This window comes from Pithys albifrons, chromosome 25 (genome assembly GCF_047495875.1).
Source record: "Pithys albifrons albifrons isolate INPA30051 chromosome 25, PitAlb_v1, whole genome shotgun sequence".
Taxonomy (NCBI): domain Eukaryota; kingdom Metazoa; phylum Chordata; class Aves; order Passeriformes; family Thamnophilidae; genus Pithys; species Pithys albifrons.
In genome coordinates, this window is record NC_092482.1 from 5,653,293 (window position 1) to 5,678,698 (window position 25,406).

General features: G+C 60.1%; 1 protein-coding gene across 1 annotated transcript; it reads right to left on the bottom strand.

Moving 5' to 3' along the window:
• Positions 1-201: 201 nt before the first annotated feature.
• FMNL1 (formin like 1) lies at positions 202-19,585 on the bottom strand. Its single transcript, XM_071577321.1, is given in 27 exon segments — positions 202-1,661; positions 2,464-2,587; positions 2,751-2,843; positions 3,078-3,179; positions 3,416-3,579; positions 3,665-3,794; positions 4,689-4,769; positions 4,898-4,966; positions 5,065-5,299; positions 6,060-6,262; positions 6,738-6,859; positions 6,975-7,038; positions 7,040-7,278; positions 7,458-7,689; positions 7,769-7,870; positions 7,966-8,115; positions 8,195-8,305; positions 8,900-8,974; positions 9,298-9,391; positions 9,489-9,565; positions 9,780-9,888; positions 11,147-11,281; positions 11,514-11,597; positions 12,117-12,190; positions 12,279-12,362; positions 12,601-12,684; positions 19,314-19,585. Coding segments are annotated over 27 exon segments (3,312 nt in total). The 5' UTR covers positions 19,485-19,585; the 3' UTR covers positions 202-1,557.
• Between the last annotated feature and the right edge of the window lie 5,821 nt (positions 19,586-25,406).

Consider the following 25,406-nt stretch of genomic DNA (forward strand, 5'->3'; position numbering starts at 1 on the left):
CCCTAAATCCTTCTCTCCCTCCCTCTCTCCTTCCTTCCATCTTTCCCTCCCTTCCTCCCTCCCTCTCACCCTTTATCCCTCCCTCCATGCAAACCTTCATCGTTCTCCCAGACAAGTCCTTTATTCTCTGAGACATTTTATTACCAGTTCTGCTTTAGAATTAAACAGGCCTTCAGTATATAAAAATAATGTATACAAATGAGCAGTTAATGGTTTACATTTCTGGCTTAAAGGCATTTATAAGTTACACATTCATTTCCCACCCCTCCCCGGGTGACGCGGAGCCGGCGCTGAAGCAGCTTAAATACAGCGGGAAGCAGCGGCTGCGCTGGACTGAGCTGGGCTAAAGCCGGGACGAGCGAGGGGGGACACGGGGAGGGACTGGAGAGGGACAGGAGGATGGAGGTGCAGCCTCATCCTCGCAGCGGGGGCCGTTAGCGAAGGGAATGCACTGAGAGGTCAATCGCGACAGTGCGGGCGGGGGTCACTCAGCAGCAGCGGGCGGGGGAGGGAAGGATGGAGGGGTCTGGTCCAGTGCGGTGTCCGGAGGCTCTCGGACCTCTCTGGGGGCAGCAGTGACCCCGCAGCCCTTGGGATCGGGTTCGCTCCGGGGCCGGTGCTGCCCAGAACCCGCTGCGGGTCCCGTCCCGCGGCACAAGGAGCGGCCCCTGCCCGCGCGGTGCCGGTCCCGGTGGATCCCGGAGCCTCCCCTGCCCGCGGGGTGCCGGTCCCGGCGGGGTCCGGGGGCTCCTGCCCGGCCGCGGGGCGGGTGCGGGGATGCCGCCGGGCAGAGGTACCGCCACCCCGCAGACTGTCCCTGCTGCTCATTGTCGCAGCTGCGGGGCCGCCCCTGGGCGAGGAACAGCCCGGGGCTCCTGGGGACACCCCGCATGTGGGTGTTCCATTCCCTGCTTCCGCAGCACGGAGAAACTGGAAGGAAGACTTAGAATATCCCTGTAAAATAGCACCGCTGCCGACCCCCGGGGTACGGGGTGCCCGGGGTGGGGGCTTCGCAGCAGGATCCTCGCCGGCTCTGCAGAGGAGGACACGGGGGGCTCGGGGGGCTCTGCGGGGCCGGGGCAGATGTGCGGGGGAAATGTGCGGGGGCTGCTCGGGCTGACACCCCCTCCCCTCCCGCAGCGACAATCGAAGGCACCAGCAAGCTGGGGAGGGGGCACACCGGGGCGGGCTGGCCCGCGGCGGGCGGGCGATGGAGCAGCGCCAGGGTGGGCACGGGGCAGCCCCTCTTTTCCTTCCAGGACAAGCTGGAGCCCTCGCAGTGCTCCCCCCTCCCTGCCCGTACCCAGGAGGGGCCCCCAGCCCTGCCGCCCTGGGGAACAGGAGCTCAGGGGCATCGCCAAGCAAGCTCGGGGGGTCCGTGCGCCAGTGCCCGGGGCGGGCAGGGGGAGCTGGCACGGGAAGCGGCCGGAGCAGCACGGAGCGGGCACGGTGCCCCCGCCACGCGGAGCCCCGGGCCGGCCGGTGGGCATCCTGCGGTCCCGCCTGCGCCGGGAAGATGGTCCTGCCCCGGTGCTGGAGCTGCAGGGCCGGCGCCGGTCAGAGCGCGATGTCCGGTGTCGCCTGCAGGCTCTGCCCCGCCGGCCGCTTCTTGGCGCTGCCGCGGGCCTTGTCCCCCCGCCGGTACGGGTTGTTCCGCAGGTCTACACCGGGGGGAGCGCAAGTGTCCAACCTGGCCTTGGACACTCCCAGGGATGGAGCAGCCACAGGTTCTCTGGGCACCTGTGCCAGGGCCTGCCCACCCTCACAGGGAACAATTTCTTCCCAACGTTCAACCTAAATCTCTCCTCTTTTAGTTTAAACCCCTTCCCCCTCGTCCTGTCTCTGCCTGGGAGTCGCCCATGTGGGTGAGGACACTCAGGAGGAGCCAAGGGCCACAGACAGCGACAGGAGGAGCAGCAGCTGCAAACACCGAGCCCATGGGACTCCCACCCTCGGCTCTCAGTGCCCAGCACCATCTCGGGGGGTAAGGCCGGGGTGCCCTCGGGGGTGGGTTTCAGCATGGGGACAAAGCCTGGCGGGTGGGGGAGCCCGGCAGCCCCGCCTGCCTGTGCCAAGCCCCTGCCCCGCGTTACCTACAGAGGGCTCTCCTCGTTGAAGCTCACGTCGCAGAAGAGCCGGGACGAGCGTTTGCCCGTCCGGGCCGTGAAAGGGACAGTTTTCAGAGCTGAGCAGAGCGATCCAGGGACAGCAGGAGGAGGAGGAGGAGGAGCAGGAGAGAGGAGGAAGAAGCAGAATAGAAGGAAGAGCTATGAGACAGGGCAGGAAGGGCTGGGCAGATAGGAAGGTGCTGCAGGTGGGTTTGGTCTCTGTGATGGAGTTTGGTGACCCTCCAGCTCCTGTGACAGCCCCTGCAGTCCCCAGACCAAGGGTCTCCCACTGGCACCATGTGCTGGGTCTGAGGTGGGGGGCACACCAGGCTCCTCACCTGAAACCATCTCTCACCTGAAATGATGTCCTCGATGGCCCCATCTTTGCCTTCATAGATGAGAGGCTCCTTCACCATCTGCTTCTTCTTCAACTCAGCAATCATGTCCATCTGCTGCCGCTTGGCCTTCTGGATGGGCAGCTGGGGAGGGGGCAGTGCGGGTGAGCAAAGGACATGGGGTGCCCTCAGCTGCACCTCCCACCCAGCTCTCCCTCCCCAGGACCCGTTTAGTCCTTCCCCGCCATGCAGCCCAGTCAGGGCTGGGGGTGGGACCCCACCAGGACAGACATGGGGGCACCTTCACCTCAGGCTGTCGCTCGCTGTTGGGGGAGCTGGACTCTGCCTCTTTGGCTGCAGCCTCCTGTTTCTTCCACAGCTCAATGTCCTGCTCTGCTTTCTTGGGAGAGGGGCAGGAAGGGTGTGCTGAGCTGGGGGGGGGGTCCTGCTACAGGACCACAGCCCCCCTCAAAGCCCTCAGCTCACCCCAACCCAGCTCCAATATCCTGACCATCCCAAAGAGCATTCCTGAGCCCCAGGAATGGGTCTCCCAGCCCCATGAACCCCAGTGAGGGCAGACCCCCCAAATCCCCTCCCAGCCCCCAGAAACGGGATACCCACTGCCCCCTCCTACCTTGTAGGCTCTGATGAAGCGCATGAACATTGGGAAGAAGGTGGTGGGGGGGCTGGTCTTGGGGTTCTCCCCGAAATATTCCACAGCTGACTCATACGCCTCCTGTGAGCAGAGACACCCCAATGTGGGGACTGGGGCTGGGCAGCAGCACCCAACGCCCACCTCCCCCTTCCAGCCTCTCCCACCTCGCCATCCCACTCCATCCCTCATGGCTGTCCTGCTGGAGCCACATCCCAACCATGGGGCAGAGGTGTGAGCAGAGGGCACCCGGGGGTGTCCCCATGTAGGAACGGGGGCCCAGCCCTGCCCCACAGCCCCCATGCCATCCCAGCACCCACCTTGGCTGTTTTGCTGTCAGCCTGCAGCTTCTCCATCACCTCTGAGTTGACCTTGAGGAAGTCCTTGAGCACGGGGCTGTCGTCCTGGCGCAGGAACTCCCTGCGGGTCAGCTCCATGCCCTGCTGCAGGGCCCTCACGTCCTGCAGGACCCCGTCCAGGGACACTGTGGGAGGGCGAGCGCGGGGTCAGGGCAGGCTCAGAGCACCAGGGGCTGCCACCACCCCCAGCCCGGGGTCCATGGGCACTACCTGTGCCCGCCTTGTCGAGGAAGTGCAGCTCGGTGTGGAAGCCCGTGAGCTCCGGGTACTTCTCCATGATCACCCGCACCAGGTAGTGCAGCAACGTCTGCTTGCGGTCTGTGGACTTCATCTCCAGGAGCTGGGGAGGGCAGTGTCAGTCCCCACCACCCCTCACCCTGCTCAGGGCAGGCTCTGGTGGCCCTTGAACCCTGTGGCTGGGTCTGTATCTCTCCATCCATCCATTCATCCATCCATCCATCCATCCATCCATCCATCCATCCATCCATCCATCCACATGTATGGGTCTGCATTCTTCCATCCCTCCATCCCTGCAGCCAGGTTTCTATCCCTTCATCCCCACAGCTCATTCTATATCCCTCCATCCACAAGGCTCTATCTGCAACCCTCCATCCCTCCATCCCTCTAACCCCATGGCTCATTCTGCATCCCTCTATCCCCATGGCTAAGTCTTCCTCCCTACATCCCCTCCATCTCCACATGTGTCCTTCCTCACTCCATCCCCAAGGCTGGTTCCCATCTTCCTTCATCCTCACAGCTGGTCCTTGAATCCTGTCACCTTTCCAGATCTGTTCTCTGTCCTTCCAACCTCACAGCCTGTTCCTGTCTGTCTCCATCCCTTTAACTCCCCACCTGGCCTCTCCAACCCTACAGATGGTCCCTGCATCCCTCCAGTCCCAGAGCTGAATCCCCAGCCCTACAGCAGGTCCCTGCATCCCCACAGCTGCTCCCCATGCATCTCCAACCCTACAGATGGTCCCTGCATCCCTCCAGTCCCAGAGCTGAATCCCCAGCCCTATAGCAGGTCCCTGCATCCCCACAGCTGCTCCCCATGCATCTCCAACCCTACAGATGATCCCTTCATCTCCCCAGCCCCACAGCAGGTTCCCATGACCCTCCATCCCTACAGCTGGTCCTTCTGTCCCCAGGGCTGGTCCCTCTGTCCCCAGGGCTGGTCCCTGGCAGTGGCAGTGCCCCCAGGCCCCCCACACCAGGCACCCCACACCAACCCTACCGCGTCGAGGCTCTGCAGCCGGAACCCGTAGGCGGCTCCACGTTTGCTGCTGTTCATGTAATTCCCGAAGGCCAGGACGATCTGCAGGGACACAACGGCTCAGGGACACAGGTGGACAGGGCACCCCAGGGCACACAGAGTCCACAGGCACCCTGCCGGCCCCCTGTCCAGTGTCCCCCAACAGGGCCACCACACCCCAAACCCCTCACCTCGAGGATGTGGCGCAGTTTGCTGGAGACCTTGAGGGACATGGAGGCGGCGATGATGGCATTGAGTTGCTGTGGGAGGGAGGGAAGGAGGGAGGGGAGTGCGTGAGTGTGGCTGGAGGAGCCCCCCACCCTGCACAGCCCCCTCCCCGCCTGTGCCCAGCACCCACGGGCATGAGCAGCTGCGCTGTGTCGCTGAAGTTGCCCAGGAAGATCATGACGTTCATGCGCTCGGCCAGGCGCGGGATCTTGCTGAAGCGGATCATGAACCGGTCCTCGTCCGACAGCTCCTCCAGCGGCTGCTGCTCCCGCTCGAACTTCCCGATGAGTGTCCGCTCGTACTCCGTGGGCAGGAAGCGCAGCAGCAGCTCCAGGAAGTCCAAGCTCAGGGCTTGCTGGTCATACCTGTGAGGGTGGGACACCTCAGAGCCCGTCACAGAACCCCCAGCCCCCTGTCACCCATGGTTGGTTCCATCTTCCCTCCACCCCCACAGCTGGTCCCCACATCCCTCCATCTCTCCATATGTGATCCTGCATCCCTCCAGCTCTCTGTATCTGGTCCCTGCATCCCTCTGTCTCTCCATATGTGGTCCCTGCCTCCCTCTGTCTCTCTGTATCTGGTCCCCACATCCCTTCATCTCCTATTTTGTTCCATTTCTCCATCCCCACAGCTGGTCCCTGCATCCCTCTGTCTCTCTCTCTCCGTATCTGATTCCTATCCATCTATCTCTCTGTATCTGGTTCCCACATCCCTTCATCTCATAACTGGTCCCTACATTCCTCTGTCTCTCTGTATCTTGTCCCTGCAACCCTCCGTCTCTCCATATGTGATCCTGCATCTCTTCATCTCTCTGTTTCTGATCCTGCATCCCTCCATCCCCATAACTGGTCCATTACCACAACTGGTCCGTCCATCTCTCCATCCCCATAACTGGTCCTTCCATCCCTCCATTACCACAACTGGTCCGTCCATCTCTCTATCCCCACAACTGGTCCCTGCATCCCTCCATCCCCCGATCCCCACAACTAGTTCCTCCATTCCCCACAACTGGTCCCTGCATCCCTCCACATCTGGTCCCTGCATCCCAGCACATCCCCACCATCCCAACCCCTCACTACAGCCAGGCTGTGTCTGACCTTGTCCCAGCAGGGAGGGGACACTCACGTCTCGATGGCAGTGCAGATGTCCTGGATGCTGCGGCCACCCTTGCGCAGGGTGATGGCCAAGTTCTTGGCCCGGTTGGACTCCATGAGGGTCACCTTGCTGGGGGCCTTCTGCGTGGCCTTGGCCTTGAGGGCACTGATGTCCAAGGCGGGGCCCTGTGCCTTGGTCTTGAACTGCTCCTCAAAGTCACTCATGTCCAGCTCCTGCGGGGAGACAGGGCTGAGGACAGGGTGGGGAGCTGGCTTGGGATATCTGGGGTGTGGACAGGGCCAGAGGACCAGGATAAGGGGGAGATGAGTGGGAGGATGAAGATGAAACAAGGGGATGAGGATGGAACAAGGAGACAAGCACAGAGACAGGCAAGGGGACAGACAGGGGATAAGAAGGGGACAGAGGATGGAGATGATGAAGAAGAGAAGGACAGGCAGGATGTAAGGATGAGAATGGAGCAAAGGGACGTGGAGAGGGTGACAGGAGAAGGACGCCAGATCCCATGTCCCTCTCCACGGTGCCAAGGAGCTGCTCCCACCCCCACCTCCTCCAGCGGCCCCGTGACATCGCGGGTAGGTGAAGGGTGGGTACAGGGACAATGCCAACATGGAGTGGGGCACTGATCCATGCAGACCCCTGTTCCCATCCTGGTCCCCCCAGTCCTCCCTGAGCCCCCCATGTCCTCACCTGCAGCACCTTCTCGTCGTTGAGCTCGGTGAACACGGTGCCATCGATCTGGCTCGGCTTCAGTGCCACCCAGTTGAAGACTGGCATGCGGAACTTGGTCTGGATGGGCTTCTTCACCTTCACTGCGGGTCACGGGGAGGGAGGGAGGTGTCATTGGTGAGGGGGTCCCAAACACACACCAGGGTGCACCCAGACCTCACCTGGGGCACATCCCCACCATCCCTGGGCCACACTCACCTGAACCATTGGCAGTTTGGGGGGCACCTGGAACAGCTGGGAGTTCTCCAGTGAGGGGGGGGGGGCGGTGGAGGGGGGGGCGCAGGGCCATCCAGCCCCCCCGGGAGTGGTGGCGGGGGTGGCACTTGGGCACCCGGGAGTGGAGGGGCTGGTGGGGGGGTAGTGGCTGCGGGCAGAGGGGGGGCAGGGGGCGGGGGGGGGATGGGCTCAGCCCCTGGCAGTGGTGGGGGGGGTGGAGGGGGTGGGGGTGGGGGGGCCGCAGATGCCGGTGGGGGAGGTGGGGCTGGAGCCAGAGCCGGAGCATCTGCAAGGGAAAGAAGAGGTGGGTGAGACAGTGACACAGCAGGGCACGGTGCCACCGCCAGGCTCCCTGTGCCACCGAGTGACTCTGTGACCCCGGGCACATCCCCGTGCCCCTGCCCCAGTTTCTCTGCCCAGAACCACTCCTCCTCTGTGCCAGGTGTCCCCACCGGCAAGGGGTACCTGTGCAAGGGGCGGGGGTGACGGCGGCGGCTTCTCCAGTCACCACGGGGGCTGCCGGGGTTTCTATGACAACGGGGACAATTTCGATGGCGACGTCTCCGTCGGGCCCACGCAGGATCTGCACCAGCCCCTTCTCCTCCAGCTCCGCCAGCCGCCGCTCTAGCGCCAGCCGGTAGCAGTCCTGGGGCTGCGGGGACGGCGGGCTGGGCGGCCGCGGGGGGCTCAGCTGCTCCTGCAGAGGTGACAACACCCAGCACGTCACCGCTGTCCCGCCGCACCCCTGGACCCCCGGCCCTCCCGTGGGTGCTCACCCGCAGCGCCTCCAGCTCCCGCCGCGCCTGGCTCAGCTGCTTCTCCAGCTCCGCTATCTTGGCCATGGAGTCGTTCTCCGCATCCTGCAGCTTCTCCTCCAACTGTGGGGGCCGAGGCGCCGCCGCTCAGCGCCGTCCCCATCCATCCCTCCCCTGGGCTTTGCGTCAGCGGCGCTGCCCACGCGCCCACGGCCCACCTGGCTGACGTGCTCCTGCAGCTCCTCCATGTGCTCCAGCACCGCCGTCTTGGTCTCCGAGTCCTCCAGCATGGCCCCCACGTCGAACACGTTGTCCAGGTAGGCTTGGATCTGCACCTGCAGCTTGTCACTCTCGGTGAGGCGGAGGCTCTGCCGGGGGACAGCCGGTGGCACCGTCAGCGCTGGGGGTCCCCCGGCGCCGGCACCCCCACCCTCGGGCATCACCCACCTCCAGGTACTGGTCCAGCCCCAGGTGGGTGAACTCGTACTGCAGGAACACGCGGAAGTTCATGTTCTCCACCGAGTGCACCACGATGTTGATGAACTGCATGCAGGCCACCTGCGGGGACACGGCGCGGTGACACGGCAGCCCTTGGGGACACGGTGCCCCGGGGACTGCACAGGGGATTGGTGTCCCTTGGAGACAAGGTACCCCCGGGGAGGGCCTGGTAGTTTCACAACCCTGGGCACATGGGGAAGGACCAGCAGCGCAGCAGCCCTTGGGGATGTGTTGGCTTTGGGACAGCACAGTGGCCTTGGGGACATGAAGGCCTGCGGATAGTGTGGGAGCTTAGAAAACCTTGGGGACGTGATGGTCTGGGGACATCATGGGGGCCTTGGGACCATTGTGGAGTGGGGACAGCATGGTGGCCCCAGAGACATAAAGGTCTGGGGACAGTGTGGTGGCTTAGAACCCTTGGGAACATGATAGCCTGGGGACAGGAGGGTGGCTCAGCAATTCCTTGGGGACATGAAGGCCTGGGGACAGTTGGATGGATCAGCAATTCCTTGGGGACATGAAGGCCTGGGGGCAGCACAGTGGCTCAGCAATTCCTTGGGGCCATGAAGGCCTGGGGGCAGCACAGTGGCTCAGCAGCCCATGGGGACACGATGCCCTGGGGACAGCAGAGCACCAGCCCCACCAGCTGCTCACCATGAAGTCGATGTTGGTGTCCTCATTTCGGAAATACTCCATCAGCTTCTCGAAGCGGTTCTTCTCCCCGCAGACCTGGGGTGGGAGCAGGGGGCTGAGTGCTGGGGGGCACACGGCTGGGGGGCACCCAGGGGGGCGGCAGGACACGAGGCACCCACCAGCGACACCATCCCAACCCTGCCAGGCGCTGTCTGGCACCCAGCCTGGCTGGGATGTGGCCCTGGGCACAGGTGCTGGGTGGGGACATCAAGCCCAAAGGCTGGAGCGTTCCCAAGCAAGCCAGGGATGGGATGTTCAGGATGGTGCAGGGCTCTGCCACACACCAGGAAACCGAGGCAGGAGCCCAGCCAGGGCAGGGCTGTCCATGTGGGGACCGTGTGTCCCTGCTGGGGACTCACCTCCTTGAAGTTGTCGAAGGCAGCCAGGATGATGTCGTGGCCACCTCGCACCAGGCAGACGGCGGCCAGGAGCTCCAGCACCAGCGCCTTGGTCCTGTGGAGACACGAAGGGTGAGGGGGTCGGGGTGGGGGGTGAGGGGACAGAGGCACAGGGACAGGGCACAGAGACAGGGCACTGGGGCAGGTCCTACCTGGCACTCTTGTTGTTGAGGCTCAGGGTGATCTCGTTGACGCAGGCTGGGTGGTTCATCACCAGGCTGAAGCCAGACTTGGGTGGAAAAGGAGCATTAATGGGGTCATGTGTCCTGTCCCCATCCTGGGGGCGCTCCAGGACTTTGGCACATCCCCATGCCATGTCCCCACAAAGAGGAGGCTGAGCAAGGACATCTCTGAGCAGGGGGATGGAGAACGGTGCCACCCCCACGCTGGCACCCAGGGGCTGGGGATTTTTCGGGATGCCCGAGGACGCCGCCCACTCGCACCTGGTAGTTCATGATGGCGCGGAGGCACATGATGCAGACGTGGACATCGTCCTTCTGGCTGACGAGGCGGGAGTTGCGCAGCGTCTTCCTGCTGTGCGAGGGGTTCAGCCTGGGCGGGCGAGAGTGCGGCTGAGCGCGGGCCGGGGGCAGCGGGGGCGCAGCGCAAAGCGGGGAGGGGGCAGCGCTTAGGGGGTGGCAGCGGGGGCGGGGGGACACCGGGGCACCCGGGCGGCTGCATCCCCGCGGGAGGAACCCCCACGTCCGTGCCCGCCTAGAAGCCCTTGGGGTGGCGGGGTAGTGGCGGTGGGATGGATTTTGGGGCCCCCTCGTGCACACGGGTGGTCTCGGAGGCTCACCGGGGCGGGCAGGAGCTGCCGGGTGACCTGGGGGCACTGTCCCCATCGCTGCCCGGGGCACCGCAGGGGGCGCTGGGGTGGACGTGGCGGAGGAGGGTGTGGATGTGCTGGTTCGAGAGGCAGCAGCTGGAGGCGCGTTAGAGCCTGCAGGACAGGAGGGAGAAACGGGGCTCCCGCGTCGCCCCGGGGACACCCGGGCTCGGGGACACGCAGTGGGAGGGACAAGGGATGGGACCACCTGCGGTTGCCACGTCCCTGCTGACCTGTCCCTGGGGCTGGCAGGGACACCCCGGCTCCTCCAGAGCTGCTGGCAGGCGGTGAGGGACCCCCGCGCTCCCCGGGGTGCCGCGTTACAGACCCCGGGGTGACGGCGATGGGGTGTCCCTGGGACCCCCCCACCCTCCAGGGATGCCCCGCAGGCCCTTTCCCCGACTCCGGTGGCCAGCAGTGGGTCCCGTGGGGTGTCCCCGTACCGCCGGTGCCCCGTCACCTACCGTCAGCGCGTCCCCGGCAGCGTGCAAGAGAAGAGCGGGGTTAGACGGGGCTGCGGGCGAGCGGCGCCAAGCGAGAGCCACCAGCCACCGGGACCGGCTTTGGGGACACAGGCCCGTTCCTCCGCCCCGGGTCTAAACCAGGGGCGTGCGATTTGCTCCCCTCAAAACCTCCACCACCTCCAATTTTTGCTTATTCCTGAGTTTTACCCATAAGGGTCTCAGTGGGGACACGGATCCAGCCCAGCTCTAGTCAGGGCTCAGCCCTTGGGGGCACACTTGGGGACGTGGCTTTGTCACCCCAAACCAGCGATGAGGACCCACTTTTAGGGCCAGGCCTGTGATGGGGACTCACTTTTAGGGCCAGGCCTGTGACTGGGACCGATTTTTAGGGCCGAGCCTGTGTCTCCCTGCCGAGCCCCTCTCCAAGCACGGCGCGGCCGGGGGTGCAGCGAGGCGGGGCAGCGGGGGCGACATGGCACAGGGACAGGGGACAGTTGGGGACGGGACCACACGTTACCTTACAGTGAGGGGCCGTGGTTTGGAGGAGCCCTGGGTGGGGGACGAGGAGGTGCTTTTGTTCAGGTCCTCCAGAGACTGCTCTTTGCCCTTATCAGAGCCGGGGCTGCTGTTCTCTGCGCTCTCCATGTCATACCTGGTGGCCCGTGGGGACACAGGGACTGGTGAGATGTGGCACCCCAATCTGGGCAGACACCCCTCTGGGGTTCCCTGGGATGTTGGGGGTGTTCTGCTCAACCCCAGCCATGGAGCATCCGTAGCTCCATTGCTCCAGTGACAGGGGAGCATCCCCAGGGACCCCCAGCCCCTCTGAGCCCCAGGGGAGGCCGATCCCAGCCCTGGGGACAGGACAGCCGGTGGGGACGTACGCGACGGAGCACTGGGCGAAGGCGAGGTACTGCAGCAGCACGTCCAGCCCCTTGTTCTCCTCATTGAGGAACTCCTGGACCCAGCTGGAGGATGCAGAGGGTTAGTGTGTTCCATCAGCCCCCCTCATCCTCCCTTCCACTGTCCCAGACCCTCAGCAGAGCCACCCCCAGGTCAGAGGTCCCCAGACAGGGTGGGACATGCTGGGGACATGAGGTGGCATCATGAGCTGGCAGCTCTCTGGGACAGGTGAGTGCCAGGGTGAAACTCACTCCTGATGTGTGAGGGACACAGCCTGAGGGCTCTGCTGCCACCACTGTCACCAGTGCCATGACAGGACAGCCTGTCTCTGGGGACCATGGGCATCCACCATCCCACAAGGGGTGAGGGCACCCTGGGTAGGGACAGGGTCCCTTCTGGCACCCAGGGGGTACCACAGCCAAAATGGGGTTCAGGTCCTACAGCACCCCAGGGGGGCAGGATGAGGCCACGAGCCTCCACATTCCACTGCCACCCCCCAGCCAGAGCCAGCAGCATGTCACTCCCCTCCCAGCGATGCCAGGGACAGTGGCAGCACTGGGTGACAATGACACTCCCATCCTTACCCGATGTAGTTGGTCCTCAAGGAAATCTCCAGCTCTCTGAGCACCTGTGTCGACTCCTGCACTCGCCTCTTGAACTGTGGGGTGGGGACAGCCATTGGCACTGTCCCTGTGCCCAGCCTGGCACAGGGCCCAGGAGGTTGGGGTGCAAGGGGGACCCCTCACCTTCCTGCTGACGCCACCCGTGTCCAAGTAGCTCTTCAGCTTCTGGATGTAGGCGGACGGTGGGTTCTTCACCTGGAAACGCTCCTACGAGCCCCAGAGAGAGGCTGAAACTGGGCCACCCACCATGGCACAGGGACCTGCCACTGTCCTCACAGCAGCCACCGTGTCCCTGTCCCCACCCCCACATCCATCAGTGCTTAACGAGCTCAATAAGGTGCTGTGACCCTAACAAGGTGGGTGTCAGTGCTTGGCACAGCTGGGTTGATGCCCACGCCATGAGTGGCACTTGGGGACAGGGACAGCACCTGAGCCCAGACCTCACCTGGTCACAGATCAGCTCCCACTTCTTCTCATTGTCATACTGGTTGAGCAGTTTCATCTTGTCCGGGGGCAGGTTCATGGAATTCTGTGGGGTGAAGGATGTCAGCACTGGGGGGCACCCCAAAAACACCCCCGGGGCTGCAGCACCCACTGCTCACCCCCCACTGGGTGTCCCTGCTGAGCAGTGGGAGGGTGGGGACACCGGTGGGACATGGGGACACCAGTACGACATGGGGATACCAGTGGGAGGATGGGGACACCAGTGGGACATGGGAACATCAGTGAGAGGATGGGGACACCAGTGGGACATGGGGACATCAGTGGCAGGATGGGGACATCAGTGGGACATGGGGATACCAGTGGGTGGATGGGGACATCAGCGGGAGGATGGGGACACCAATGGGACATGGGGACATCAGTGGGAGGATGGGGACACCAGTGGGAGGATGGGGACACCAATGGGACATGGGGACATCAGTGGGAGGATGGGGACACCAGTGGGACATGGGGACATCAGTGGGAGGATGGGGACATCAGTGGGACATGGGGATACCAGTGGGTGGATGGGGACACTGATGGGACATGGGGCACCAGTGGGGCATGAGGACACCAATGGAACATGGGGATTCCAGTGGGAAGATGGGGACACTGGTGGGACAGTGAGAACACCATTCCCAGAATGGGGACACCAGTAGGACGATGGGGATACTGGAAGGATGGGAACACCACCATTTCCATGATGTGAATATCCCATGGACACATCCCCACCCACAGTTCCCCAAGGAGAGGGCAGAGAGTGTTGGTGGGGAGCAAGAGGCACATTTGGGCCTGTCCATCCATACCATGAGCACACCAAGTGCCTGGTCTCAGCCAGCCCAGCCCCAGCAGGGCCACACGGGGTGAGGGATGGGGACACAGGCTGGTGACACAGCTGAGGGACACGGAGCCTGGGCCCTGCTCGAGGGTGACAGTCACCACTGCGTCCCCCAGCCACGGGTGCGTGACAAGCCTTCCTGGGGAAATCAGTGTCTCTGTACAGACATGATGTCAGGGCAGGGCTGGCGCGTCCCCACGTCCCTCCGTGCCACCGTTGCACAACCACAGCCCTGGCAGCTGCCCCGGCAGGACGTGACGTGGTTCCGCTCTCGGAACGGCACCAGCGCTGCCGAAACCACCCGCGCCATGGCCGGGGCTCTGGGAGGCCCCGAGGCAGCCCCCGCCCTCAGGGTGGCACAGCAGGACACCATGGGTGACCAGCAGAGCCTTCAATGGGCACCCACCATGGCCTGGGCCAGACTAGAGCTCGGGTCACAGGTGATTTATTTTGCCAAAACACCCAATTTTTGGTGAGCCAGCTCGCCTGTGGTGCCCGGGCATGTGGAGGTAACGCACAGCCCCAGGTCACCTCCAACCCCAGTCTTGGGGTTCCCTGATGATGAGGGTGGGACATGGGGTGCATGCAGCCCTGAACAACCACATCCTTGGGGAAAGGCATCTCCCAGCAGGTTGGTTGCCTACAGAGGAGCAGGTCGAAGGCAGGAGGTGTCACGGTGGCAGGCAGGAAGGGAAACCTCGTCACCGCCTCCACCAAGGACCTGTCGAGCTGCTTTCACAAGAAGCCAAAACCAGGAGGCGTGGGTGGGAGGAGAAGATTTGGCCAGGGGATGGCTCACGAAGAGCTGGGCAGGAGGTACAATTAGGCTGCAGGGTCAGAAATAGCCTTGTTGTGAAGCCACTGGAGCCAGGTGGGTCCTGGTGATGCAAGGTGACCTGGATGTCCCCATTGCAGGACAGCCCCATCCTCACAGTCCCCAAGCTGCCACCCTTGGGATGGGTGAGACCTTCTGGGAGGGTCAGACCACGGGGCAGAGCTGTGCCAATAGGGATCAAACACCCCACCCAGGGCTCCATCAGCACCTGTGGTGCCCTTGGCAGAGCGGGGATGGTGGCACCTGCCTCACGGGCCAGCTCTTCCAGTCACCACATGTGGGACCTGGACAATCCAGGACTGTGTATCATCACTGGGACAGAACCTCTCATGTGCTCCCCACCACAAGGGTGCGGGGAGGGCAGGGGGTGCTGGGATGCCCCTGCAGAGGTGGGTCTGCCCATCAGGGCCCCCAGTCCCTTCCTCTGGGGCTGGGCTGGGAGGGGTGGCAGGATGTGGCACAGTTCGGGTACAAACTGGGTGGGCATGTGGTGCTGGGGGGGAGGAAGTGGCTCCTGTGGAGCGTCAGCCAACAGCTCAAAGAGACAAAGAAACCGGTTCTTGTTTCCTGCCAGGGAGGGGGGACTGGTGGTGTCAGAGGTGTGGGGAGGGCGGGTGATGTGGGGCTGGGTGGGTGATGAGGGGCTGGGTGGCGAGATGGGGCTGGGTGGGTGATTTGGGGCTGGGTGGTGATTTGGGGCTGGGTGGTGAGATGGGGCTGGGTGGGTGATGAGGCACTGGGTGGTGATGTGGGTTGGGTGGGTGATGTGGGGCTGGGTGGTGAGATGGGGCTGGGTGGGTGATGAGGGGCTGGGTGGTGAGATGGGGCTGGGTGGTGATTTGGGGCTGGGTGGGTGATGAGGGGCTGGGTAGTGAGATGAGGCTGGGTGGGTGATTTGGGGCTGGGTGGTGATTTGGGGCTGGGTAGGTGATGAGGCGCTGGGTGGTGATGTGGGTTGGGTGGGTGATGTGGGGCTGGGTGGTGATGGGGGGTAGGGTAGGTGGTGTGAGTTGGGTGGAAGCCATGGGCAAGGCAGCAGCCAATCACCCCGGAGGTGTCAGAGGAAGGACTTACTCTTCCTCCTCCTTCTCTTTCTCCTTGGGGGATAAAGATGGAGAGGCCACAGGGACTTGCCCCCAGCAGCCACATCCCCACCATCCCTCCTGCAGCACCCTCCATGTGGCACCCAACATCCTCATCCCACCCCTGTGTGGGGCTTCCCAGCCTCTTCCAGCAGCCTGACAGCCCACCAGGTCACTGGGTGAGCGCCCCAAGTGTCCCCTGCTGTGACACAAAGTGCCACAGAGCCAACTGTGCCACCCCAGCCATGCCCAGTGCCGGGATGCGGCCAGATGGGACCCCACACCAGGTGTGGGTTTAAGTTGGGCTTTGCCCAACACTAAAACCAAGACTGAGGGGAGGTGAAGCAGCACCGACATTGTTTTCTTGTACAAAACGACCTTTTCCTCTCATGGCCGGTGGGGGACGGAGCTATTTTGGGTGTCAGACACTTCTTTTTGTTCCACACGTGAGCAGAGCTGGGCTGAGCCGAGCTCTGCACCAAACCCTGGCACAGAATGTTCCGGCATCTTCCACAGCAGGGCTTGTGCTGCAAACCCCTGACAGGCTGACTGAGAACCAGCCTGAACCCTGGCAGCACCATTTCTGGGGCCCGGGGTGATGCGCAGCCATGGAAAGGGCATGGAAAGCCTTGACAGCACGTGGCATGGGGGAGCATCCCAGTCCTGGCAACAGGCACCAACCCAGCCCACCACAGGGTAGGGGACGGGGCAGGGAAGTGCCCCAGGTGGCAGCTGAAGGGCTGTCTCTGGCTGCAGGAAGGACAAACATCACCAGGTGTCTGGGCAGCCAAAGGACATCAGCACTCCAGGGATGCTCCATCCCTCGTGGCCACAGAGCATGATGCTCCCACCCAGGGGGGTCTGGGCCATGCCCAGCCCTGCAGTGCCTGCTGTCTGTCCCATGGTCTCCTCCAGTGACCCTAACTGGCTCCTCCCGAGGTTCTGCACTGGGATCAGGCCTGCAGCCCACACAGGGCTCCCCTGACCCCCAGCACGTGGCAAGCCAGGCTGGGTGACACTCCCAGGACCAGCCCATCCCATTGGGGATGCAGCCAAGCCCAACCCCTTGCTGTGGCAGGTGGGGACAGGCGGTTGGAGAAGCAGGTGTGTCCCCAGGATGGCCAGGTCCTGCTGGGGGTGGCTGGGGTGGGCGGCCACTGCTGCCTGTGGCTCCGGCTCTATTTTAGGAACAAGCAGAAGCTGCTGTAGCACAGGCTGGGGAAAGGAGCCTGATCCTGCCACTGTGGCCTTATCCCTGCTGGATGCCTTCCTGCCTACCCTGCACCGGGATGCCCTCCTGGTTCACACGAGGCCAGATCCAGCAGCACGGGGCAGCCCTGCAGCAGCAACCCCTGCCCAGGCCCTGATCCAGCAGCTCTCACCTCACAGGCCACTTCTGTCCCCACCCAGGGCACATGTGCCCCGGGGGGACACCCCACTACAGCCTCACATCACCCAGCTGGCCTTGGACACGGTGCTGGGACAAGGTTGGGGCCGGATCCAGCAGGAAGCCGAGCACCAGCTTCGCTTCCTGGTTGGGCTGAGGCCGACACTCGGCCAGGGCTCCCACCACTGGGGCCAACAGCACATCTGCAAACATCTGCAAACATCTGCAGTAGTGACATGTGCCACGTGCTCCCCCAGGACCTGGGAGAAGAGGCAGCAAAGCCCAGACCAGGAGAAGCTCCTGGATGGAGCAGATCCTGTCCCCACCAGCCCCCATTCCCAAGGTCCTACCCTAACATTCCCAGATAATTTTGACTTTCCCTTGACCACACCCCAACTCACAATTCCACTTATATATTCCCAATTAGTAATGCCTCTTGATGTGCAAAGAGGGAAAGATCCTGATTGCTCCAAGCAGCATCTCCATCCCAGCAGCAAAGCTGCTCTTCCTCCATTCCATCCCAAAAAGCCACCTTGGCACATCCCAAACCACTTGGCATAGAACAACCCTCCCATCACTCTGCCAAAGCAGCATCTGCCACAGTGCCCCAGCTGGGAAGGAGCCAACTTTTGGAGAACAAACTTTTGGGAAACTAAATTCCCCATTTCCTGGCACATGGTGGGTTTACCCATCCTCTTCCCGGTAGCAGTTAGGATCTCCTGGGCTTTCCCACTGGCTTTTCTGCCAAGGCTTTGCCCCACCAGCTCTCCCTGTACAGGATGTCCAGCCCAAAAGTGGTTTGCACTGAGCTCCCCCAGCATCACCATAACCACGGCAACGTGGCCGATCTGGATCATGTCCCACCTGGAGATTCCCAACTCATCACCTCCTCTCCACCACTGATATCCCCAGTTCGGGAGGTGGAAAAGTTGAATCCAAAGTCAAGGAACGTTTTTGCAGTGGGTGAGGGCAGAAGGACCCCTTGTCCCATCCCCCCTCGGCCGCGAGAAGGGGGAAGGGACCCTACGAAAGGAGGAAGCGGGATTGGGACAGCCGGTTTCACAAGACAGCCGGTTCCCGTCTGCAGCCCCCTGGGTGCCCCCGGCTCCTGGGAAAGGGCTTTCCCTCGGGATGAGGGCAGACAGGGCGGCACCGAGGGCCTGGAGCAGCGTTTGCCCCTTTTCTGACCATTTTTTGGCTCAGGATTTCCAACCTGCTGGACCCAGCCTGGCGGAAAGCGGCGCTTCCTGGGGCCTCGCAGAGGTGGCGGAAACACCCCGAGGTCCCTGCCTGCCTGTCCCCTCCTGCCACCACTGCTGTGACACCCGGAGCCATCACAGGCGCCACCAGCCTGCTCAGGCACCCGCCAACATGGGCGCCCCACGGCAAACCCGCTGCTTGGGGTTTCGGGGGTCCCGCGGGGGTCCCGCCTGGCAGAGCCCTCACCATCACCCCCCGGAGCCAATGCTGGTGGCAGAGAAGCGCCAATGGCTCTGGCTGAGATGCTCATCCCCAAATAATCCCATAAACGCCACGAGATTAAAAAGCTTCCGAATAATTCGTGCTCAGGACTGGGATGGGGATCCCACCGAGCAGATCCCGGCGTTCCGTGGGAGCTCCTGCCCGCGGCTTCTCCCGGCACGGGATCGGCGAACAGGCTCCGGTTCCCGCCGGGAGGGATCGGGGGATTAAAGCAGCGATTTTTTTTCCCGTGGAGCATTTTTGGGGAAGGCAGGGACGCGGGTGGAGCGTGCCCGGCCCCCGCGGCCATCCCGGCGCGAAGGTCACGGCCGGCCGGCCCCGCTCAAGGACGGAGCGAGAGGGCGGGAGCCGATCTCCCGCAGCCCCGAGTGTTCCAGGGAGCTGCTGTCCGTCCGTCCATCCATCCATCCATTCATCCATCCATCCATCCATCCATCCATCCATCCATCCGTCCCATGGGAACGCGGCTCCCACCCCGCCAGAGACCGGGAGCGATGCCGAGGGGTTCTCCGGCGCCGGGGAGGAGAAGGAGGAGGAGGAGGAGGAGGAGGAGGAGGAGGAGGAGGAGGAGGAAGAGGTGAGCGAAGCATCGCCATCCGCAGCACCGGCTGCCTGCGGCGCTCCGGCCCTGCCGCCGATCCCGCCATGGCGGAGCCTTCCCGGGGCCCGGGACTGGGGGTCACCCCAAGAGTCTGGGGGCTGGGACCCCCCAGACGGGAGCGGAGGGGGGTCGTCCCAGGGCAGGGCTGAGTGTCCCCGGGGGGAAAGGGGTGGCGAGGGGAAATCATCCTCATGAATAAGAATATTAATTAAATAATAAATTGAATAATTAATAATGAAATAATAGTAAAAATATGATAATTAGAACGGTGATGACGGTGATAGCGACGCTGATGGTGCTAAAGCCGCGAGCGATGCTGAGAGACCCCCCGGCAGGTCCGGACCCTCCAGCGCGTCCCCCCGGCCAGTCCGGACCCCTCTTCCCAAAAGCTCCGCCCCCCCGTGTCCCCCCCTGTCCCCCCGTGTCCCCCCGTGTCCCCCAGTCCCCGCTCACCAGGACGCGGCCGAACCGCTCCTCCAGCTCGGCGGCCGCGGGCATGGGCTGCCGGGGGGGCGGCGGCGCGGCGGCGGCGGGGGCCGGCCCGGGCTGCGGGCGGTGGTCGCGGGGGTCCCGCTCCCGCCCCGCCGCGCCCCCCTCCAGGCCCCCTCCGGCCGCGTTGCCCATGGCGGGCGCTGCGGGGCGGCTGCGGTTCCGTGCGGAGCTTCGTCCTCGCCCGTCCCCGCCGCCGCTCGCCGCCGTTTGCAACTTGTGCGGGGCGTTATCGCGCTAAGAACGCCCCGGCCCGGCCCCCCCGGCCCCGCCCGCGGCCACGGCCACGGCACCTGCCCCGCGGGAGCGAGCGCTCGGCACGGCTCCGTCCCCTCTGCTTTACTCTATTTTATTTTATTTTATTTTATTTTATTTTATTTTATTTTATTTTATTTTATTTATATAATTTTATTTAATTTTATTTTATTTTTTCATTTTATATAATTTTATTTTCTTTTTATTTTATTTTATTTCACTTTATATTATTTTATTATTTTACTCTTTTATTTTATTACTTTTATTTATTTATTTATTTATTTATTTTTAATTTTCATTTTCTTTTTTATTATTCTTTAAAAATTATTTTCTCTTACTTTCATCTCTTCATCGTTATATTTTAATTTTTAAAATTTTACTCCTTTTATTTTACCTTATTTCATCTTTACGCCTGTTTTATCCCACTTCATTTTAATTTATCTGACCTTATTTATTTTGTCTTTTTACAATTGATTTTACTTTATTTCCTTTTAATTTTTTATTTAATTTCATTCCATTTAGTCGACTAATTTTTGCTTTAAAATTTATTTTATCTTTTTATTTGTGCGTTTATTATTTTCTTAAATTCAATCATTTCACTTCACTTTTATTTCATTCCATTATTTATTTCTTTGAAAGTGTCTATTTTCAATTTTTATTAATTTATTTAATTCATTTTTATTTTATTTTTTACCTTATAATAATTTATTATTATTCCATTATATAATTTATTTTTTATTATTTTATTTTGTATTATTTATTTATTGTTTTATTTACTCTTATATTTCTTATTGCTAATTATCTTACTTTATTTTCCTTTATTCTTTACTCTTAATTATTTCATTTAATTACACACTTTATTTACTTTTCCATGTTATTCTGTTCTATTATTCAACTTTCCAAGGGGCAGTCGGGGCGTTTGGGGCTCCCTCCCATCCTTTCCTCTCCCAGCACAGGAGGGGGAGCTGAGCCTGAGCAAACTCATCACACCCCTGGGCAGGGTCTGGGGGCTCCCTGGGTGTGACACAACCCGGTGCCAGGGTTGGGGTGATGTGGGCAGGGGGGCCCAATCCCGACAGCCCGGGATGCTCCTGCCGTGCCACAGGCCGGGATGCAGCTGGATCAGCACAGCCCCATTGCCCGAGGGTGCCACGGGGTGGGGACTCGTGGGGACAGAGGCAGGGCTGGCACCCATGGGGGGCCGCAGCGCCCACTGCCCTCGGCACACGGGGGGGATGTGGCACCGGGATCACCGCACAGACACGTGACCTCTGCCCACACAGGGCATGGCATCTCCTGGGGGTCCCGCAGCTCTGGCACCGGCAACCATCACTCCAGACCATGGTCAGAACATAGAATCATAGAATCACAGAATCATAGAATCACAGAATCACAGAATCATAGAATGGATTGGGTTGGAAAAGACCTTCTGAGATCATCAAGTCCAACCCTTGGTCCAACTCCAGTCCCTTTACCAGATCATGGCACTCAGTGCCACGGCCAAGCTCAGCTGAAAAACCTCCAGGGATGGGGAATCCACCCCCTCTCTGGGCAGCCCATTCCAATCCCTGAGCACTCTCTCTGCAAAGAATTTCTTTCTCATCTCCAACTTCAATTTCCCCTGGCAGAGCTTGAGCCCATCGTGCCCCCTTGTCCTATTGCTGAGTGCCTGGGAGAAGACACCAGCCCCCAGCTGGCCAGAACTTCCCTTCAGGGAGTCATAGACAGTGATGAGGCTGATGGAGGGCTTTATTCAGAGATTTGGGGGAAAGCACCGAGATTTGGTGAACCTCAGTGAGATCTGGTGAGATTCGCCAAGATTTGGTGAGATTTGCCAAGATTTGGTGAGAAGGACTGTGATTACTGAGATTCAACAAGATTTGGTAAGATTTGGTGAGGTTCACCAAGATTTGATGAACTTCAGTGAGGAGCACCAAGATTTGATGAGATTCACTGAGATTCAACAAGATTTGGTGAGATTTGATGAAATTCGGTGATATTTGGAGAGGTTTACTGAGATTTCATGAGGTTCACCAATATTTGGGGAGATTGACTGAGATTTGGTGGGATTGGGGGACATTCAGTGAGATCCACTGATGCTTAGTGACATTCAGTGAAATTCACCAACATTTGGTGAGATTTAGTGACATTCAGGGAGATTTACTGACATTTGGTGAGATCTGGTGACATTCAGTGACATTCATCGATATTTGGGGCAATTTGGTGATTTTTCAGGGAGACTTGTTGAGATTTGCTGGGATTTGGTGGAATTTCTCAAAATCTAAGAGGTGAGATCTGCTGAGGGAGGGGTGGAGGTGGCTCCAGAGGGGACCTCCAGGATCTGCTGTGCTCCAGACCCTTCCCCACAGCCCCCAGGCCAGACACCACCGTGTCCATCTGGCTCTCACGGCACCTCCATCCCCCAAGCCCTGCCAAAGGTGCCAGCCCCGGCCCTCGGCACCGCAGGCACTGGGGGAACACGCCAGACCTGTTTTGCCAACCTGTCCTGCCCTCTGCAAACCCCAAATTGCAGGTGGGGGACATGCCAGGCCACCGATTGGTGAGGTTCCCCTGGCGTCTGTGGGGAGCTGGGAGTTGGGGGAGGAGCCGTGGGGCAGCTCAGCAGTGCCAGAATTGGGGTCACCCACATTTGGGTTTGTTCTCAATTTCCAGAATTCTGCTTGGAGGTTTGAATCTCTTTGGTTTGTTGAATATTCCAGCATCTCTTTAAATATTTTACATTTCATTCCCTGCTCCGGGTTTCCAAGGGAAGGCTCTGGGACCCTCGGTGGGGACAGGGACAGCCATCCCCACGCAGTCCCAGAGGAGTGTTCGGGGGGGAAGGGTCACCAGGACCATGTGTAGGACCAGGATTTGCACCCAGAGCTGTCCCACACTGGGGCTGTGGGGACCTCAAGGTCTGGGACCTCCATGAGCTGCATCACGGAATCATAAAATCATGGAATTCTAAAGCCCATCCAGTGCCACCCCTGCCATGGGCAGGGACACCTCCCACCAGCCCAGGGTGCTCCAAGCCCTGTCCAGCCTGGCCTTGGACACTCCCAGGGCTGGGGCAGCCACAGCTTCCCTGGGTATCCTGTTTGGGGTGAAACTCGATCGGAAATCCCAAGCACGTTGGGAACACTTCTGGGCTGGAGAAGGACCTTGCCAAGGGGCAGCCGAGGCTCTGGAGCCCCAGGAGCAGCAGGACCAGCCCAACAGTACCATCTCCTGGCCGCGGGGAGCTCTGCCATGGTGCAGCGGAGGCTGAGCCGGGTCTGACACAGCCCCTGTGCTGCAAGGACAGGGCTCGTGGCCCGCTTGGCACAGGGGGGTGTCCCATGGGCAGAGTTGGATTCTGCTGATTCCCACGGGCACAGAACTGAGCTGGAAAAGGGGAGCCCAGGCTGGATTTGGGGCTGCTGGAGGTGTTTGGTGGGGGTTGGACATGGCAGTCCTTGCACCAGTGATACCAGGACAAGGTGGGAGAGCATCCTGCCCACTCCTCATCCCAACCCCAGACACAGGGATGTCTCCAGAGACTGGAGACCACCCGAAGTTCCCCTGGTTGGGGGGACATCACTGCTTTTATCTGCTCTTCCCTCTGGTGTTGCACCTGGGGGTGATGGTTGTTGAGCTCCTGTGACCACAAAGGGTCTCTGACCCCTCAGAACCCAGCTGGGGACATGGCTGGGACCTTTGGGAAGTGAGGACACAGCATTGGGTGTCCCCTGAGGACCTGAGGAGCTTTGCTGGGAGGTGAAAGCACCACCACTCAGGTGTTCCTGATGTTCCTCCAGCACGTGCAGCTTCTCTCTCCTTTGAGCCCCCCCTGCATCCATCACTGCCATGTCCTTGTGCCTGCCAGGTCCTCATACTCTCGTGTCTTCCCTTCTTCCACCACTTTTCAGGTGCTTGATACATGAAACTGTTTATCTCATAACTCAAATTACCTCAGTCCTTAAAAAAACCATCTGGAAATAAGTTCAAATAATCATCTTCGATATATGCCCAGGGCTAAATTCTTTACATTAAAGCTGTGATCAGTTTGTTTTCTTAATTAATTCCTATTCCCTGGAAATCTCTCAAGCAGGACATTGTAACTTCTGGGGGTTTTCTACTGAATTTGCAGGTCCACAAAAAAATTCTCAACTATTTCTTGATGTTGGAGCTACCCAGGCAACATTCCCTCATCCAAACAAGCATTCCCAGGCCTAGATTGTGCAGCCCAGAGTTATCAGATCCCTTGAAACTAAAGGATTAAGCTCCAGAAGCTTGAGGGTGTTTGCATAGCTGAGCCCACCTCACATTCCCTCCAAGGAGCTGGACCTGGAGGCACCTGAGATACCTGAGACAAGGTGGGAACCACCTCTGCAGGTCCTCCAGGGGACATCACTCTTCCTTTCTGCCTCCATGGAGGATTCCAGGCGATTTGAGGACCTATTCCAAGGTGGTGTGGCTGAAGTGAAGGTCAGCCCAACAGCCTGTCTTGATGGAAGAACCAAGATCTTAATTCCTCCTCCTCTGAGATGCTGAGATTAGAATTCTATTTTCAGTGCTTCTGAATTTCTCAGTGGCTGTAATGAGTTCCAGGTATAATTCCACTGTTCACTCCTTCCTGAATTGCACATTTTGATGTGTTAAACCACAGGAAGCAGCAGAAGGAGAAGAAACATGTGCCTTTTGTCAGGAAATCAGCCTCTTCTGTAGGTAAATCAGTTTTACAGCATAAAATACAGGATTAGAAAGGGAAGCTCCTTGCCTGGGTCCTGGGACTTGGATTTTCAGGGCTGGGAGGGGTTTGGAAAACAGAGGAAGAGAAACATCATTCCCAACCAGAAATATTTTGGTAATGTCACATGGTAAATAGCTCATCAAGGGACTGGTTATACCCAACTTGGTGTTTGCTTATCAGCTACAGCCTGAGCACAGTCAGAGGGTTCCCAAGGGACGGGTTTGGAATCTGTGGAACAAGGAAAACATGGAATAGATAACGGGAAAAAATGGGATGTGGTGTGTGTGGAAGGGGCTCCTCAGCCTCCCTCTGGTACTCTGGGCTGGGAAAACAAATGCTCTGGGTAGAACATGGAACATTTTTGTTTGTTTATTTGTTTCTAAGGAGTTTCTCCTCCAGCTCGGGGCAGGGAATCCACATCTCCTGCTGAACACATGGGAGGGAGAGGAAGCAGGTGAGTCCTGTCAGGAGGTGTCTCTCCCAGCTGTTGTGGGGCCAGGGAAGGACCCTGTGAGGAATCATGGGATCATTCAGGTTGGAAAAGCTCTCCAGGATCATCAAGTCCAGCTGTTCCCCCAGCACTGCCAAGGCCACCACTGCCCCATGTCCCCAAGTGCCCCATCCAATAGCTTAAACTTCTTCAGGGATGGGGACTCCAATTCCCTGGGCAGCTGTGCCAGGGCTGGGCAACCCTTTCCATGAAGAAATTTTTCCCAATATCCAATCTAAACCTCCTCTGGCACAACTTGAGGTCATTCCCTCTCCTCCTGTCCCTGTTCCCTGGGCCAGAGCCCAAAACCCTCCCCTCCCCCCCCCTCCTCTCAAGGGGTTGCTGACAACAAGAAGGTCCCCCCCGAGCCTCCTTTTCTCCAGGGGTCCCAAAAGGGCTCTCCATTTTCCAGCAGGACATCCATACACCAGTTTCCACATTAAGTTCCTCCTTAAATTCCATCTCCTGTTCCCAACAGGATGAGACCCTGGAGCCCTGGGCAGAGCCTGTGCCAATCTCCCACACCATGACTGTCGCTGCTTCCCGTGGTCAGACCACCCATCAGCCATGGACATTA